Raw genomic sequence first — 18,747 nt, 5'->3', positions numbered from 1 at the left:
TGCAAAACGCTGCTGAAAATTTATAGGGCAGCTGCCTATGTAGCAGATGCAACTCTAGAAGCCACCCAATTTGCAGCTCGATCCCTTGTAGCAGATGTGGTGACCAGGAGGACCTTATGACTGAAGCACTGGGACATAAACACCACCTCAAGAGTCAACCTTTCCACAGCTCCGTATACAGGAGGAAAGCTCTTCAGTAAAGACGTGCTGAAAGATGTTCTGGTAGAATCATGGAATAAGAGAAAGGTTTTGGTCTCCTCACACAGAGATGATAGGCGTTTTCCTTGCAAGTACTCTTCATACCAGTCAAGTAATTCGTTTCGTGGCTCCCGTTCACCATCAAGATAAAAGGATACCAGACCAAGCAGAGGCAACTGGAACAAACCCCACTTCGCTCCACATTCTCAGCAAAATTCCAAGCCTTCCATCTCCAATAGGGGTGGATGGTATCAGCAATCGCAATGACGTCACAGTTCCAGAAGTTGGGGGCAGATTATAGCATTTTTTCGCAGCTTGAGAGTCTTCAACCACTGACAGAAAGTTTCTAGACACCATCCTTAAGGGCTACAAACTGAATTTCTGTGCCTGGCCGCTCTCCCGATTTCTTCCTTCTCCAGTTTCCAACTCTCAGGAGAAGTGGGACATCATTCAGAAGGCTATTGTTCATTCGTTATCCATGGCAGTCATTGAGCCAGTGCCTCCAGACGAGTCCTTCTTTGGTGTCTACTCAATATTCTTCATGGTCCCAAAGAAGGACCAAAATGCCTGGAAGGCTGTCCTTGACCTCAAATTCCTAAAATTCCTGTATGGGTCGCATACAGGAGATTCAGGATGGAAACAATGGCCTCCATCAGAGAGGCACTACGTCCTCAAGACTTCCTCACATCAATACACCTGAGAGGGGCTTACCTTCATGTACCCATTTATCCAGAGCATCGAAGGTTTCTCCATTTTTTCTACAACAACCAACACTCAGTTTGGGGCCCTTTTCTTCACATTGGCATCAGCCCCTAAGAGTATTTACAAAGATCATGGTTGCCCTGGTGGTGCATCTCCACCTCCAGGGCATCCATATTTACCCTTACCTGGACAATTTACTAATTTGCTCTCCATCCAGACAGAGCTCTTCGAGATCTACAAATTACACTGGATTGCCTACAAGACCACGGCTTCCTAGTGAATTTTCAAAAAAGTCACTTACATCCAACTCAAACTCTGATTCATCTGAGGGCCTATCTGGACACCACCAAAGACACAATTTTGCTGTCCCATGACAGATTTCAAAACATCAGAGCAGCGGCTCAACTCCTATCATGCTCCAAATATGCAGATCTCATGTTTCTGGCAAGGGTGTTGGGCCTCCTGGTATCAGCCCCACAACTGACGCCACTGGCCAAGCACCATTCTCGCAAGTTACAATGGATTCTCCTGCCCTTTCAGGATGCCATTGCTGCCAAGTGACATATCCAGATTCATACTTCTCCAGACCTCCAGAAAGCAATGACCTGGTGGACCAGCCTCCAACATCTACACAAAAGCTGTCCTTTCAGAGATCTGACACAGGTTTCCATCACCACAGATGCCAGTCTCCTAGAGTGGGGTGCCCATTGCCAAGGCCACTTCATCCAAGGTCACTGGTCTCAGGTCGAAAGAAGAACGAATATCAACTTTCTCGAGCTCAGGGCAGCACGTCTTGCTCTGCAGTTCTTTGTACCTTGACTCCACCTCTCCCATGTTATTATCAGAATCAACAACAATACTGTGAAAGCACACATCAACAAGGAGGGGGAGACAAGGTCGGTGGAGCTGCAGGCAGAGACTTGCCTCCTCCTGAACTGGACGGAACACCGTCTACCTTCCCTAGCTGCCGAATACACCAGCAGCTTCTCAAACATCCAAGCTGACTGGTTGAGTCGCAAAACGATAGATCCAGGAGAATGCATGCTGACCCTCACAGTATTTCGTCAAATAAGATCTCATCTAGGGCAACCGCCAGAGAACATGTTTGTCTCCCAGAAGAATCATCAACGCAAAAGGCTCTTCTCCAGGTTCCACTCTCACGAAACGGAAGCAATGGATGCCCTATCGACTCCTTGGCCTCCAGGGCTGCTATACGCTTTTCCTCCAATCCCAATTCTTCCTCAAGTGCTTTGCAAGATCAAGGAGGAAAAGGCCACAGTGATTCTTGTGGCACCATTATGGCCTTGGCGTCCTTGGATGTCAGACATTCTGAACATGGCGGTGTCCCCTCTGTGGAGGCTGCCACAACATCTGGACCTAATGTTTTAATTTTTGTAAACCGCCCAGAGAGCTTTGGTTATTGGGCAGTATATAAATGTAACTAACAAACAAACAAAATATCACAAGGCTTTCTACATCATCCAGGTCCCAGGTGGTGTCAGCTTTGACGGGGGTGAAAGCTGGGGCATAAACTCATTAGCTGGCAGCTGGCTGGGTTGTAAATCTGTCAGGGCCAGGAAGATAACGGGGAAGAAATGAAGGAAGATCAGTCTTTCCAAGCGCACGTACCGAGTCAGTGTCCCAGAAGCGAAGTCAAGGAGGAATTCCAGGTCCAGTTAGCCAAGAGATCAGTCCAGGGGTCTGGCTTCTGGAATCTGGGTCTGGCGTGGAGGTCACAACCAATGTAGTAGTCAACAGCCCACTGAAGTCAAGAACTGCCTTTTAAATCCCACTCCCTAAAACAGGTGTAGGTAATCAGCCCTCTGGCTCCCAAGAGCTTGGTTCCTTAAACGACCAGACTGGCAACATTGTTGCATTACACACTGGTGCCTTCACTCTGCAGGGGAGAGGGGAGCCTCCTGTTCACTCCCTGAATCTGACTGAGGGGCTTCAGCCGTGTCCTGAACTCTCCAGCTGAGGGAGAGCTGGAGCTGCGTCCTTGGAGATTCGTTCCTTCTCCTGGGTCTGCTGCTGCTGCCCTCCTGTCTTCCTCCTCTGAGGACTTATCCAAAAGGAGCATAACATTATCCCCCTCCCCAGGACCAGCCAGCCCCCTCCCTCCCTGGCCTGGTTTGCCTGGGTAGCATTGGTGGAAACAACGGACCAAGCGGGGGGCATGCACTTGTGAGGCGTCTTCCCAAGAGTGTTCCTCTGGGCCATACCCTTTCCAGTCTATCAGGTACTGGAGTCTGCCACAATGCCTACGGGAGTCCAGGATCTGCGCCACTTTGAATTCTTCCTCCCCATCCACTTCCACAGGTAACGGAAGCCGTGGCTGAGAACTCAAGGGGTGAGGCGGGAGGGCCAAGACTAGCAACGACTGATGGAAGACAGGGTGAATGCAGAAGGACGTGGGGAGTTGCAGCCGGAAAGCCATGGGGTTGACCTGCCTGGTGATATGGAAAGGACCAATGTGTTGTGAATCCATGCTTCCGGCACGGCCGTTGGGAGCGCAAGAACTTCGTCGAGAGCCACACCCGGTCTCCTACCTTCAACAGACGACTTAGCTGGCAGTGACGGAATGCAAATCGTTTATATGAATCCTTCGCCTGCTCCAACTGCTCCTTCAAGAGAGTCTGCAAGGCCTGCAGCTCTTGCAGCATGAGATCCATAGTGGGGACGAGTGAGGGGAGTAAGACTGAGGGGAAGAACTGGGGGTGGTAGCCATAGGAGGCAAAGAAGGGGGTTTGGCATGTGGAGGCATGTAGAGAGTTGTTATATGCAAATTCTGCCAGAGGCAGCAGATCCACCCAATTGTCCTGCTGGAAGCAGGTGTAACATCACAGGTATCGCTCCACTGTGGCAATGGTGTGTTCAGTCTGCCCATCAGATTGAGAACGGTGGGCTGAAGACAAATGGATCTGGATGTCAAGGGTTTGAAATAGCGCTTGTCAGAACCAGGCGGTGAACTGGACCCCTCAGTCTCATATCAAGGGTCTGGAAGGCCATGTAGACAGAAAACCTGAGCCAGAAACATCCGAGTAGTTTCTGGGGCTGAGAGGAGTCTGGCACAAGGGAGGAAATGGGCCATCTTTGTGAACAGGTCTACCACAACAAGGATGGTGGTCATTCCCCTGGAGGCAGGCAGATCTGTAATGAAAACCAGGGAGACTGACTGCCAGGGACCTGGGGGAGTGGGCAGCGGAAGCAGGAGCCCAGATGGCTTTCCGGGGTGCACCTTTGCCCATTGACAGGTATCATAGGCAGCTATGTAGTCTTTGACATCCACCTGAACCTGGGGCCACCACAATTCCTTTAAGACTAGATGGAGGGTTTTGTAGGTTCCAAAATGTCCCGCTGGCCAGCAGTCATGACAGAGGTGGAGCACCTCTCCCTGCAGGGTGCCCAGGGGGATGTACAGCCAGTTCCGGTGGTAAAAGATACCATTCTGACGCGAGAACGGGCTGTCCAAGGCGGGGGTTCCTGACTGGAGCCCTTGCAAGTGTGCCAGGGCATACATGTCTCTCTGTTGCTGTTCTTGTACCTGTCTAGTAGGGAATGTGGCTGGTGGATAGCTGCAAAGTTCTCTTGGTAGAGAATCAGGTGGAGGGGGGACTCGTGCTGCTCGACTCGGTATTCAGGCTTGCGGGAGAGCACATCTGCTTGTGTGTTCCGACGGCTGGGGAGGTAGGTGACAGTGAAATTGAATCAGGAGGGAAAAAGGGACCACCGGATCTGGTGTTGATTAAGCCATCTGGCGCTTTGCAAGTGCTCAAGTTTCCGATGGTCGGTTTGCACCTGCACCGGATGGTGTGCCCCTTCCAGAAGATGACACCAGGTCTTGAAGGCCACCTTTGTGGCCAGCAAATTTTCCCCAAATGGTGTAATTCCACTCTGAAGAGTTGAGTTTCCGGGAGTGGAACACACATGGAAGCAGGGGTTGCCCCTTGCCCACTGGCTGTAATAAGACAGCTGCGACAGCCTTGTCAGATACATCAGCTTCCATAATGAAAGTCTGGTGGGGTCAGGTTGTTGCAGGATGGGTTCAGAGGCAAAGGCCTCCCTGAGGTGCTGAAATGCCTGTTGAGCCGCATCAGACCAGCAGAATCTCTCCTTGGACTGAAGTAGGTCTGAGATGGGCACAGTTAACTCAGAGAAATGGGAGATGAACAAGTGGTAGTAGTTGGCAAAGCTCAATAAGCATTGCACATCCTTGTGGCTGCGAGGGGCTTGCCATTGTAGGATGGTTTCAATCTCCGCTGGGTCCATCTAGATCCCAGAGGGGGAGATCCGATGGCCTAGGAAATCAATGGTAGTGAGGTCAAATTCACTTTTCCAGCTTAGCAAACAGGTGGTTCTCCCTTAAGCACTGCAACACCACTCGAACATGCTTCTCATGTTCAGAGAGGTCCTGTGAGTATATCAGGATGCCATCCAAGTAAATCATCAGGAAGCAGTCTAGGAAGACCCGGAAGATGTGGTTCATGAAATGATGGAAGACTGTGGATGTGCTGCACAGGCCAAAGGGCATTATGACATATTCAAAATTCCCATACCTGCTGCAAAAGGCCGTCTTCCATTCATCTCCCTCTTGGATGCGCATGAGATTATAGGCCCCCCTCAGGTCCAACTTGGTGAAGATGCGAGCGTCCCGCAACCGCTCCAGCAGTTCGGGGATCAGGGGCAGAGGATACTGGTTCCAAACTGTGATCTGGTTGAGGGCCCGGTAATAACTGCAAAGCTGGAGTTCCCCACACTTCTTCTTCACAAATAGTACGGGGGCAGCTGCAGGCGACGTGGAGGGTTGAATGAATCCTCGGCATAAAAACTTGTCTATGAATTCCCGTAGGGCTGCCAGTTTGGGCTCAGACAAGGAATAAAACCACCAGAATCTTGGCTCCTAGGAGCAGTTCAATGGGGTAGTAACTGGTCAGCCTCCTGTTTCCCAAACACATCCTGGAACTCCCAGTACTTTTCAGGTAGTTTCTCCAGCTCCGCGCCTGCCTCCCGGGCAGTTAGGACCTGCTCCTTCCACCCCCAACAGGTAGTTTGACAGTATGAGGATCGGAGGGACATTCAGCCCACTGACCACTGGATACATGTGTCATGCCGCTGAAGCCACATCAGCCTGAGCACTACCAAGGAAGTGGGGCGCAGCTGCTAGATAGAATTGGAGGTATTCCTGGTGTCCGACAAGGGTCATTTCTAAAGGCACTGTTTCCTGTACCATGGGCCCAGAGGCGAGGAGCCGGGCATCAATAGTCTTCACCAATACGGGTTGGCTGGTGGTTTGTCAGGGAATGTGGTGCAGATCTGCAAAAGGCATATCCATAAAATTGCTGGTGGAGCCTGAGTCCAGCATGGCTGGTACTTGCAGGACACTGTGCCCGGGGACCGTCAGGGAGATCACCACAGTCAGATGCTTGGGTGGTGGGGAACTGATTCACTCCCTGAATCCAACTGAGGGGCTTCAGCTGTGTCCTGAACACTCTCCAGCTGAGGGAGAGCTGGAGCTGCGTCCTCGGAGTTTCCACTTGTTCCTTCTCCTGGGTCTGCTGCTGGTGCCCTCCAATCCTCCTCCTCTGAGGACACATCTGAAGGGGGCATGACAGGTGGCTCCAGCTGACAGCCTGGCTCTTTGAACGGAGACCTCTAACAACACTTGGCCTCAACGCACACACGATTGACACCATCTTAGCATCCAAGCGTCCTTCCACGATCCGAATTTACTCTTCAACATGGAAGACCTTCGCACCTTGGTGCTCTTCCCAAGGTTTTTCCACACACAACCCCAAAATTTCTACTGTTCTAGCCTTTCTCCATGCTGGTCTCGCAAAGGGCCTCCAGCCCAACACCCTGAAGAGGAAGGCTGCAGCTATATCTTGTCTAGCTGTGTATCCACAGTATCTACCATATCCCACCACCCTCTATTGAAGAGATTCCTTAGGGGAGCGACCCTTACAAGTCCTCCTATAGCGCATAGACACCCATCTTGGTATCTCCATAAGGTGCTCAGGGCCTTACAGAAACCTCCCTTTGAGCACCTCAGTAAGGTTTCCCTTAGACTTCTATCACTGAAAGGCCTTTTTCTTGTGGCGACAACATCTGCCCATAGGATTTCTGAATTAAATGCTCTATCAGTGGCTAAGCAGTGTATATTTCATCCAGACAGTGATTCTCCAGACGAACCCTCTTTCCTCCCTAAAGTACTTACTAGATTCCATAGACAGCAAGAGTTAATCCTTCCCCATTGGCCCTAATCTGTCCCACCCCTTTGAAAGAGTGTGGCATTCACTTGATATTAGGAGGGCCCTCAAAGTATACATTATAGAACAAAAGCCCTTAGACAAACCGACTCTCTTTGCCTCCTTCTACCTGGCTTCCTTGGGGAAGAGGGTCACCCCCCACACACTCTCAAGGTGGGTTAGGGCATGTATAGCACTTGCCTATGAGTCATAGAAATTGCCATTCCCTACTAGAATTACCGCTGATTCTATGAGAGGTGCTGCCACCTCTGCAGTGCTGTCAGCCAATGCTCCGTTGGAGATCTGTAGAGCAGCCCCTTGGGCATCGACCAGTTCATTCACCAAACACTATAAAACAGACAGGCACACTTTGGCAGAGGAAGCCTTTGGCCGAAGGGTTCTACAGCAGGTTCTATCTGCTTGATGGACAGCCTTTTACATATGGCCCTCCCTACATAGGAAGCTTTAGAACATCCCAAGCTGATGAGTTTCACCAGCAACACAAGAAAAAACCACTGATTCCCTACCTACCTGAAGGGTAGTTCTGTGTTGCTGAACAGAACCTCATCAGCCCAACTCTTGTGGCTGTCCCTCCCTATTAGCCTGTTTATCCAGGGTTCTCATGTAATCCTAAATTAAGGGAAGTAGGTTCTTGTCCTCCACTATCGCATGGCTGTTTATTCATTTGACCTATTCAAGCTTGGTGAGGAAGCAAACTGAGGAATGCTAGGAGCTACCTACTTCCCTCAACTTGTCTTTCCTGTCTGCGACCACAAGGTGGAACTATAACACAAGCTGATGAGCTTCTGTCCAGCAACACAGAACTACCCTTCAGGTAGGGAACAAATTGTTCTTTCATAGCTGTCACATACTGAGTCAACATCCTTATCAATCGCAAGTGGAGACTGTGAACCTTCTCCCACCTGCTTTCTTTACCCCCATCTTCCCAAAGTCCTCCTCCCAGCCCAAACTAGACTCAAATACTGGGTGTAAACATGGATGAAAGAAAAGCAACTACAGAAGGGAAACAATAGGTAGGGGATTGTTCAGAATTTCATTGCTCATGTGTTCCACTGATACTTAAAATTAAGCCACCACCTACAGTTTAGATATAATAGGACAAACCTGCTTTTAACAATTCAGGTATGCAGCCTTATCCCTTGGAGAATTCACAAAAAATGGGAAACAGTCAAACAAATTTTCTTCATTACGTGTGGAGGAAAAGAGATACTAATAAAAAAGCATTTAAAAATCCCTCTGTGTATTAAACAATGGCTAGAAAATTAAAATTCAAATAATTCTCCACCTATAACTCCACCTTTTGACACTGAAATCAATGGTATACCCATTTGTGAGTGAACACCATGTGATTACTGGAGAACACAAAACACTAAGTAATAATGATACATACCTTCCATCCTCTTTCAAGATATCACTGTACTTGGGTGCAGAGGCACGAACATTAAAAGGATCAGAATTGTCATCAATATGAAGAGCCTCAGCAAACCGCCTAATTATTGAACATTAAAAAAATACTTGACAACTATTAAACCACATTATAACATTCACATAATTTCAAGTCTTTTATGAGATTACTACCACCACCTCTCTCCCCCTCTTACACACAAACATACATACGTGCAAGCACACACAGAGCTTTGTCATCTCTCCATATTCTCTTCTTTATGTAGTCATTATTCTACAGAATCCCTGATCCAATTCTGGCATTTTTACATGATCAAGGCTACTCATTACTTCAGCAATAACTGACTCAAGGATTATGCAAACAAATGCCCCTCATTAACACAAGCAGAGAACGCTTTGCACTGAACATGTTTTGTCACGATCAGATTTAGAGTGAGAAAGACTCTCTCCTCTGCAGGGGTGGTGGACTCTGTAAAACAATCCAGCCCCAAAGGCTAAAGGAATCCAAGAGCCCTTTCAAAGTTCTATGCTGACATGCTTGATGCTCTCCTTGAAGTCCTGTTCACTCTATGCTATGTGGAAATAACTTAAACCAGGAGTAGCCAACATGATGCTATCCAGATGTCGCTAGACTATAACTCTCATCATGCCTGACCATCAGCCATGTTGACTGGGGCTGATGGGAGTTAGGAGTCGAAGGGCACCATGTTGGCTACTTCTTACTTAAATGATTGATGCAATTGCTCCTAAGCTGAGCAGCACCTGATCAGCTTGTTAGTTTTCCAGAATACTGAAGGCTATGAAGCAGGTAGGTAGGTGGCCTGAATGCGGTGCAGAAAACTTGTAGCAAGAGCTCATTACTGAGCCTAATCTGTGGCACTGGTGATGGCAAAGAAACATTACTTCATCATTAACACTGCATCCCTTCAGTGTTGTCCAGTGGATATTTCTGAGTGATTTACGGCCATCTCCAATTTGGTCCAGGATGAGAGGTAAAAGAACCTTTGGAGGCACACAACAGATAAATTGGTTGCATTTACTATAACTTTAAACTTCACTATTGTTTCTGATCTATGGATGTATCCAGCACTCCGTCTACTCAAAACAGGAAAATTACAGTTGCTGCAATCCAAGGCTGTGGGAAGGGTTCTTGGACAAGTAAGTCTTATCCATCCATGTGCTCAACTCTTGCACCTTATACTCCAGGGTCTCGTGGATGAGATGAACTATCTAGATTCTAGATATGATTTTTTTTTAAATTACAAGCAGGGAATCTCCAGCCTGTGGGTCTATTGGGTGGTATTCAATGCTAGTCCTACTCAGAGTAGACCCATTGAAGACTAAAAGTTTCATTAATGTCAATTGATCTACTCTGAGTAGGACTTAGTTGAACACAACCCTTTATAGTTGGCCCTGTGAGGCCATTTTGGCCAAGCCACAGCCACCTACCACCATATGTGGGGCAGGTAAAGTTGCATCTGGGCCACAAAGGCCCAGCTGGCCTTAGAAAGCCCTGTGGATAGAGCCCTGCATAACTCTATGTAAGCCCTGATAAATCAGAGAACATTGTGTGGCACTTTGAAGCCCTGAAAATAAGCTGATTTGTCAGAGCCTGAACAGCACCACACACAACTCTCTGCATATGTTAATAAATTTATTTAATAAATCTGTTACTGGACAGGTTGCAATATATTTCAGTGTTGTTGAATCTCTTAGACCTGTTATGACTGTTAGCTCTTAGTTGTCACCCTTAATAATTGGTTCTACTCAGGCTGTGATTTTGTACTACTTTCTTATCTTGTACTTTGTTTTATGATCCACTGTAATAATTTCATTGATTGATCCTTGACCTTTATGCTATGAAACCCTGCACAGTTCTTTGCCATCTCCCAAACTCTAAAAATCTACATGAAATTGCTGAGTAAGGCATTCTGGAGATTTGAGCACTTCAGTGCCTTGCAAAAGTAATCAGACCCCTGACCAATGTTCTCATATTACTGAATTAGAAATGGTACACTGTAATTTCATTTTGTATGATATTTTATTTTGAAACACTGAAACTCAATATCAATTATTGGAAGATGACATTGGTTTTATGTTGGGAAATGTGTGTAAGAAACATAAAAAACTGAAACGTGTTGCTTGCATAAGTATTCAACCCCTACACATTAATATTTGCTAAGCCACCTTTCATTGCAATAACAGCTTTAAGTCTTTTGGGTAGGTATGTACCAGCTTTGCACACAGTGTCGGAGGGATTTTGGCCCATTCTTCTTGACAGATTCACTCCAGGTCATTCAGGTTGGTTCGACATAACTTGTGGACTGCAATTTTCAAACAGCACCACAGATTCCCAATGGGATTGAGATCAGGACTTGGACTGGGCCACTGTAGGACATTCACCTTTTTGTTCTTGAGTCACTCCAGTATTCTTTTGGCCTTGTGCTTGGGATCATTGTCCTGCTTACAAGTGAATTCCCTCCCAAGCTTCAGTTTTTTAGTGGTCGGAAGCAGGTTCTGTTGCAGTATTTCTCTGTATTTTGCTCCATCCATTCTTCCTTCAATTTTAACAAGATGCCCAATCCCTGCTGATGAGAAGCATCCCCACAGTATGATGCTGCCACCACCATACTTCACTGTAGGGATGGTGTGTCTTGAGGCCTGGGCAGTGTTAGGTTTGCATCACACATAGCGCTTTGAGTTTTGGCCAAAAAGCTCTATCTTGGTCTCATCTGACCACAAAACCTTTTCCCACATCGCAGCTGGGGCACTCTCATGCTTTCTGGCAAACTCCAGACATGCTTTCAGATGGTCCTTTTTGAGTAACGGCTTCTTTCTTGCCACCCTCCCATACAGGCCTGTGGTATGCAGAGCTCTTGATATGGTTGACTGGTGCACCATTACTCCACTCCCAGCCACTGAACTCTGTAGCTCCTTCAAAGTGATTGTTGGCCTCTGTGGTTTCTCTTACAAGTCTCCTTCTAGCGCTGAGTTTTGAGGGATGGCCTTTTCTTGGCAGTGCATGGGTGGTGTGATGCAGCTTCCAATTCCTGATTATTGTTCCAACTGTGCTCACTGGGATATCCAAACACTTTGATATTATTTTGTACCCTTTTCCTAATCTATACATTTGTATTATGTTATCTCTCACTTCTGTAGAATGCTCTTTGGTCTTCATTTTCCTTCAGATCCACAGCCTAACCAGTGATCCTTCAACAATGGAGTTTTTATCCTGACAATATGGCAACAACTTGAATGGTTCACAGGTGGAGGCCAATAGTAAGGTAACTGTGTCCTCGATAGGGCAATTTCTTCCATCTGTGTAAACTGCGAGCTTCCATAGCACAGAGGTTGAATACTTCTGCAAGCAACATGTTTCAGTTTTTTATGTTTCTTACAAACATTTCCCAACATAAAACCAATGTCACCTTACAATAATTGATTTTGAGTTTCAGTGTTTCAAAATAAAATATCATACAGAATAAAATTACAATGTACCATTTGTAATTCATTAATATGAGAGCATTGGTCAGGGGTCTGATTACTTTTCAAGGGACTGTATGTCGTCAATATTCTGACAACAATCAGCTTTCTCCTCCTTTTGTTTCAGATTCAGGTGACAGAGAAAGCACAATGAACCAGTGCGTAGACTCAGTAGCAGATTGGATGAGGGCCAATAAACTAAATTTCAATATGGGCAAGGTGCTGTTGGTGGGTGGTTTGTTTCCCCAGGAAAGTGGTATATAATCTGTTTTGAATGGGGCTGCCAACCTTGAAGGGCCAGGTGCTCATTGATTCTGCTGTCGCTGGAGGCCCACGTATCTCCATGGCATCAAGTGCCTTTCACTAGCTGTGACTGCTTCTGAACAAAAAAAGCCTCACTAAAATTATCCATGTGCTGGTAACTGCCAGGGTAGATTCATGTATTGCCCACTTTAGAGGACCTCCAGAAACTGCAGTTAGGAGCTTTGCAGTTGTGGTTTGATCTAACTGAAACCAAGCGCTTCAATCATCTCTCATTAGTGTAACTGTACTGTTCCCAGTCTATGTCAGGCACAATTCAAAGCGCTTCAAGTCCATGCACAGCTTGGGACCAGTGTACATGACAGCTTGCTGACCTCCTCACGTATACAGAGAGATCATCTTTGGAGGCCCTCTTCTGGGTGCCGCTGGCAAGGAAGAGGCTCTTCCTCAGTGCCAGCACTGGCAATGCTCCCTGGCTGAAAAATGCACTTGGTCCCTATTTTGTTACCTTTTCAGTGCCAGTTGAAAATCTTCTTTCCCTCCAGGCCTTTTAACAATTTTGATCCCTGATGTGACTGGTTTTATTGATGTTGCTTTTATCTGTCCTTTATTTGTTATTAATTTTGCATTGTTATGAATTTTATTAATGTATTTTGGTTTTGTGTGTTTGTAAACTATTTATTTGTTTGTAAACTATGTGGTCTTAAGTTTATCTGTTGGTAATCTATGTGGTTTGGGGTGTTTGTAAACTATTTATTTATTTATTACATTTATACCTTGCCTTTCTTTTCATGATAGAAACCCAAGGCGGCTTACATATGATTCCCAGGAGTCTCTGTGATGTTCCTGCTTATAGTGTAAATATGGTAAGTGCTGTTTATATAGAAGACATATGGTAAGTGGAGTGAAAGAGGAGGGGGGAGTACATGAGCAGTAGAATGCTGGATGATTGGCTGAGTGTTTGAATGGCTGGGAGTATAAATGGAAGAATGACAGTTGAATCTGGGTGGATGTTGGGAGTGTGGAGAAAGAGGTGTTTGAGGGTGAAGGTCAGGAGTGTGGAGAAAGAGGGAGTTGGAGTTCTGATTAATAATAAGTCAAGTACAAAACAGGAATAGATGAAACCATACGCTTGTGAAACATTCTAAAACTAATCTTGTTATTTCTGATATTTAATAAATACTTAGTTGGTTTACCAAAGGCCTGATCCTTGGCTGGGGGATATACATACCAGAAGGGAGGGCAAGGTAATTACCAAGGCTGAACAGAAACAGTATCTAATGGTGGCAGCGGTGAAGGGAGGAATAATAACAATTCAAGTATCCAGAGCAACCCAGAGTTGTATGCGTTATCTATAAAGATACAGCATAAGCATGCAGTCACAAAAGTAACCAGCTAGAGAGAGACTCAGGCAAAGTCTCTGGGAGTATTGGTTATAAGACGTGACTGGCGGTGCTGCCTAGCAGGGGGAACTAGTGAGATCTGTGCTAGAGCGGAGTGAGAAACCATATAAAGGACGGTCCGGACTGGTGGTATCCCTGGTGGTGCCTAGTGAAAGGCAGTAGCCACAAGCAGGTGGGAACCTGACAGGGAGAACCAGGGGTGGACGTCACAGTCTCCCATCCAGGCACTGACCAGACCTGACTCTACTTAGCTTCAGCGGGTGTTGGCCTTCAAACCATAGCCTAAACTACCCAACAAAGCATTATTTTGATGGGTGGAGTAGAAGTCTGTTAAATAAAATATAAATGAATTCCAGTGTGTTCTGGTTACCTTCTTAATCTTATGCAATAATTCTATATATTTTTGCACAATCTAGAATAGAGCTGATTATTTGTCCTGTTAAAATATATTATAAAATCATTGCTTACCTGTTCCTTTCAAGAGCCAAACATTCTTCATCACACTGCAGCCTAGATGAATGAGAAACAGTGCACAAAGTTATGTTTCATCAAAAACTGCCATCGCACCCATATACAAATACTTTTTCAGTTAAACAGGATGTTATATTTGCCTTGACTTACCAGCAGCTTGACATGGCACAGAGAAATTGCAAGTGCTAGTATGTGTTACTGTTCAGACATGTTGCTTAAGAGGAATAATTCTATGTGGAGCTTCCCTGCCCCGACAGGAAACTATGGAAAGCTCATAATTAGTGGAACAGTCAACAATACCAGAATACAGTGAACAACTTCTGCATCACAAAGTAGGTTCCACAGAGAAGTCCTCCAACCTTCAAGCATTTGCTTCATAATCTGATTACCTGGTTTGCTTCATTTCCTTTTTGGTAATCAATCTGCTGATCTCTACTGAATCTCCAAGTTGTGGATCTGTTAACTTAGAGGCCATAGAAATAGCAGCTATTCTGAAAAAGAAGGATACCTTATGCAGGACATCTTTAAATGAGGTTATGGATACAACCCCCAATGATTTTTGAACACTGTCTGTGGTGTACACTGACACAACAGGACTTCCCTTTCCTTTCCTTTCCTGCCCAAACCCTCCAGAGATGATTTTGAGGGTGTGCAGGTGGCTGGAGGGAGACAGGAGGGGAAGAGAAAGCTCTGTTGGGCCAGTGGAGCTGCAGCATTGAATATGGCTCTGAGTGCATCAGGGAAACTATGAAGCTGAGGGAAATGTTTGAATGCACAACCTGAATGAGAGAAACATTAACCTCAGAAATTGTTGCCATTCTAGTATGAGCTACTCGCTCTCCTACCAGTGATACAGATACAAAAAGGGCACACCACAGATTACATCCATAATTTCCCCAAAGTTGCATGTATGTGCCCTTGGCATGAACTCTGCTTCCTGAAAACAACTTAAACTAGCATCCATTACTCAATTCAGACATCAGCAGTCTTAAATACCGAAGTTAGAGCATGATTTATAGGACTTCTACTAAAATGTCACCTTGTTTTCTGACAGTATTCATCAAAAGTGATTTGATTTTAAAAGTAGGAAAACATTCTCATAATTTTTCACTCAGAACAGCTGACAAGGAAAAAAAAACTATAACAGCTGCATTTGGGATTTAGTTATTAAGTTTAGACGTGCTGTTAAGCTAAAACACAAGAATATACTGCAGAGCGACCACCTCCTGTCAAGTAGCAAAAGAACACATGACAAAGCATGACAAAGCAAGGAAGCAAAATTAGTTGTCCTATTTCTAGGACAGCAACTTCAATTGCTACCATATTACATTTAAAGAAAAACCACAGCTATGTATGACTGATTACTGCACAGAAGCAAGAACAAGAAAAAATATTCGGAAATCATTACCGGAACATACCTGTGATAAGCACTTGCTGCTTCTGAACAAATCATAGTCTCTTTTCTTCTTCCACACTCACAATGAAGTTCAACCTGTAATGACACAAAAACAGGAATCTAATCGATCAAAGTATTTTTGAACTTGGAAAACAAAGCTGAGAATTCCTTGAGTCCCCCAAATAACTGATTCATTTGCCATTTTAAGAGTTATCGAAATGAAGATCAAACTACTACAACCAGCCTTTTCCCAACCTAGTGCCTTGATTATTGGCCATGCTGGCTGGGGCTGATGTAGTCCAAAACATACTGAGGGCAACAGGCTGAGGAAGAATACACTACACTGTAACAGAACCAATCCAAATATTCTGCCAAATGCTCTGTATGTTGACTGAAAGAGCATTAAGGTTACATCTACTGTAATAAAACAAAGAGTGCATCATTTTGCCTAGAGGAATTCCCCCTCCCCCTTATAATACTAGAACTTGAGGCCATCCAATGAAGCTGAATGTAGGAAGATTCAGGAAAGACAAAAGAAAGCACTTCACACAATGTATAAACCATGGAATTCACTCCCACAAGATGAACTGATGGCCACCAACTAGATACATTTAAAATAGAATTAGACAAATTAATGGATAAGGCTATCAATAGTTACTAGATACAATGGCCATATTCTATCTCCACTGTTGGAGGCACTATGCCTCTGAATACCAGTCGCTGGGAATCAAAAGTGGGGAAAGCACTGTTTCACTCAGGTCTGACTTACACACTTCCCATAGGTATCTAAATGGAGACTGTGAGAACACGATGTGGGAGTAGACAGGCCTCTGGCCTAATATGGCAGGGCTCTTCTTAAGTGAAAGACTGAATAGAGTGCATGTCTATGGAAGAAATGGCCAAGGAGCCCTGGTTTTCCACTTTCTTATAATGCTTTGATTTAAGTTCCAAATAAAACTTAATCTATTCTAATTCCAAGATCAATCTTCTTCTTGAATACAACACATTCTGCTCAATCAAGATTTGAGCCAATATTTTAGTGGCTCTCTTAGAAAGGACAACAACAAACAGTACAATTCACAAACTGATGAAGTTTTGATACTTCGAAATTCATGGAACCTGCATATACCCATTTGACAAAATCAGCTTAAAATCTAAAGACTGCAGTTTTTATATTTTTCTGACTGGGCCAGGAGGGAAGCTTAAATTTTTCAGCAAAACATCCCATGACATCAGTCTAAAGTAGCTGATAAGAAAATAAAAACTATTTTTTAAAAAAAGTCTGGTTATTGGCTAAAACCTGCAATCCATTTTAATGCCACTTACCTTTGCACTGCAAGATGTTGTAGGACAAGGTAAAGATGGATGGCATGGAGACATACATGGATGATTACAGTGAAGTCTAAGAATAGTACACGGCTGCCTGCACTCTTCATCTATGAGGCATTCCCCTTTGTGGCAGATCCTTTTACATTTGTGCATTCCACATTTTAACATTCGATCACAGGGAAGACCACAGGAGATGTCAGTGAGGTAACAGGGAATATTGCTCCGCAACTGAGCCAGGAAGAAAAACAAAAATCAAAGAGGTGGATACAAGACAACCTTGTAAAAGATTAGTTTAAGGATGGCCATTATTGATGGAATATTTGAAATCAAATATACCATCCTCATAGGATGGACCTCTCTCTCACTAGAGCAACTTTTTGGCAATCATACAAAGGACTGTCACTGAAGGCTTCTAAATGGGTTCATCATATGTCCAACTCAAAAATCAGGCATCTATATTGTAGTGAGACATAACAAACTCATTCATAAACCAGAATTATCATCAGATCTTCACTATATAAAGGTGACTATCAAGTAGTCAAGTCATTATGACAAAATGTTTGTCTATTTTTATCTCATTTTTTCACAGAGGCCTTTGCCTCAAAATGGACACAGGCTGCCAAATACTTAAAGAGTTTTGTCAGTTCAGAACCACAAAAAATGTAACACACCGTGCACCCTTTCCTCATAAATTTAATAATTTTGTCACTGAGGAAACAGATCTATTTCTAGATCTTTTTGAAAAAGTTATCCACACACATAAGCTCCATTTGGACAATCATGTCTTGGTTTAATAAGCCAAAATATGAATGAGCCTTTTGCTCATACATACAGCCTCTTTCTTCACAATGTGCTTGAATGAAATATAGACATTTCTAGGTAGCCATAGTTTCCCATTTCAAGCTATGGTAAGCCTGGTTCAGATGAATTAGGAAACTATGGTTAACTGGAGACATCCACATTTCATTCAGATACCCTGCCAAGGGAGGAGGGAAGGGAGTACTTGTGCATTCAAAAGACTTGTTTTAATCTTGCCTTAATAAATCAAGACATGATCTGAGCCCAGCCATACAGTGTATAGATATTACTTCTGCAGCTCACTGGAGAAATAAAATTAAAAAGAAAGTGTGCATTAACAAATAAAACATAGCTATACATTATCTCTAAAAACAAAAAGTGAACATGCACACTAACCTCATGTCTTCCCATACACCATTTCTGAATGAGGTATGTACATGGTGGACACTTCTCTTCACTATGACAGGAATGATACACTGCAGACACATAAGGTAAACAGGTTTTAAATAATGCAGGGAAAGGTTATGGAGTGAGGTCTCTTCAATAAAACAGATTCAGATATGTCTGTCTATAGCCATGTATTTTAGCATTTAATATTCTATTGTTTAGTGCAATCAGGCAAGCCAATTTTATATGGTTGTTCCACTGAACTATGTGAAGGTGTAAGGTTATGACTAAATCCAAGTTTCTTTTGTTTGCTTTTATTTTAAAATTTACTTCAGCAAGCATTCTAACTTTTTACAAGTTCTCAAAACTGTATTATAGTAAACTTCCTTAAGCCAAATAAACATGCAAATTCAGGTCTCCTCAAGTCTAAGTAAAACAAAGTGAAGGCACTCACACATTCTATGCTAAAAGTCAAGGGAAGATAAAACAATTAGAATCATATGGATGCTAAAAATAAGAATTTAAAAGAAGCCACCACCACTCCCATAAAACACAAGAGGATGTTGCGCTGGATCTCAGTCCTGTGAGTTTAGGAGAGGAGCCCTTTATTAGCCCACAAAAAATAGGGCCCAGAAAGAGGTTAAGCCTT

The 18,747-nt window shown here is 44.4% G+C and overlaps 1 protein-coding gene across 3 annotated transcripts in view; it reads right to left on the bottom strand.

The window, feature by feature from the left end:
- The window catches only part of NFX1 (nuclear transcription factor, X-box binding 1), a 67,619-nt gene that overhangs the window by 14,819 nt on the left and 34,053 nt on the right, over nucleotides 1–18,747 (bottom strand). For all 3 annotated transcript variants that reach the window (XM_061589080.1, XM_061589066.1, XM_061589072.1), the window contains exons 15-20: nucleotides 18,108–18,187; nucleotides 16,911–17,141; nucleotides 15,607–15,680; nucleotides 14,578–14,679; nucleotides 14,186–14,227; nucleotides 8,557–8,655 (exon numbers count right to left, since the gene is read on the bottom strand). In XM_061589080.1, coding sequence (XP_061445064.1) covers nucleotides 8,557–8,655; nucleotides 14,186–14,227; nucleotides 14,578–14,679; nucleotides 15,607–15,680; nucleotides 16,911–17,141; nucleotides 18,108–18,187 — 628 coding nt within the window. The remainder of the gene's footprint in view (nucleotides 1–8,556; nucleotides 8,656–14,185; nucleotides 14,228–14,577; nucleotides 14,680–15,606; nucleotides 15,681–16,910; nucleotides 17,142–18,107; nucleotides 18,188–18,747) is intronic.

Source organism: Rhineura floridana, chromosome 1, assembly GCF_030035675.1.
Source record: "Rhineura floridana isolate rRhiFlo1 chromosome 1, rRhiFlo1.hap2, whole genome shotgun sequence".
In the NCBI taxonomy this organism is placed as follows: Eukaryota; Metazoa; Chordata; class Lepidosauria; order Squamata; family Rhineuridae; genus Rhineura; species Rhineura floridana.
The sequence above is the reverse complement of the archived record's forward strand: the minus strand, read 5'-3'. Positions and strand labels throughout refer to the sequence as shown.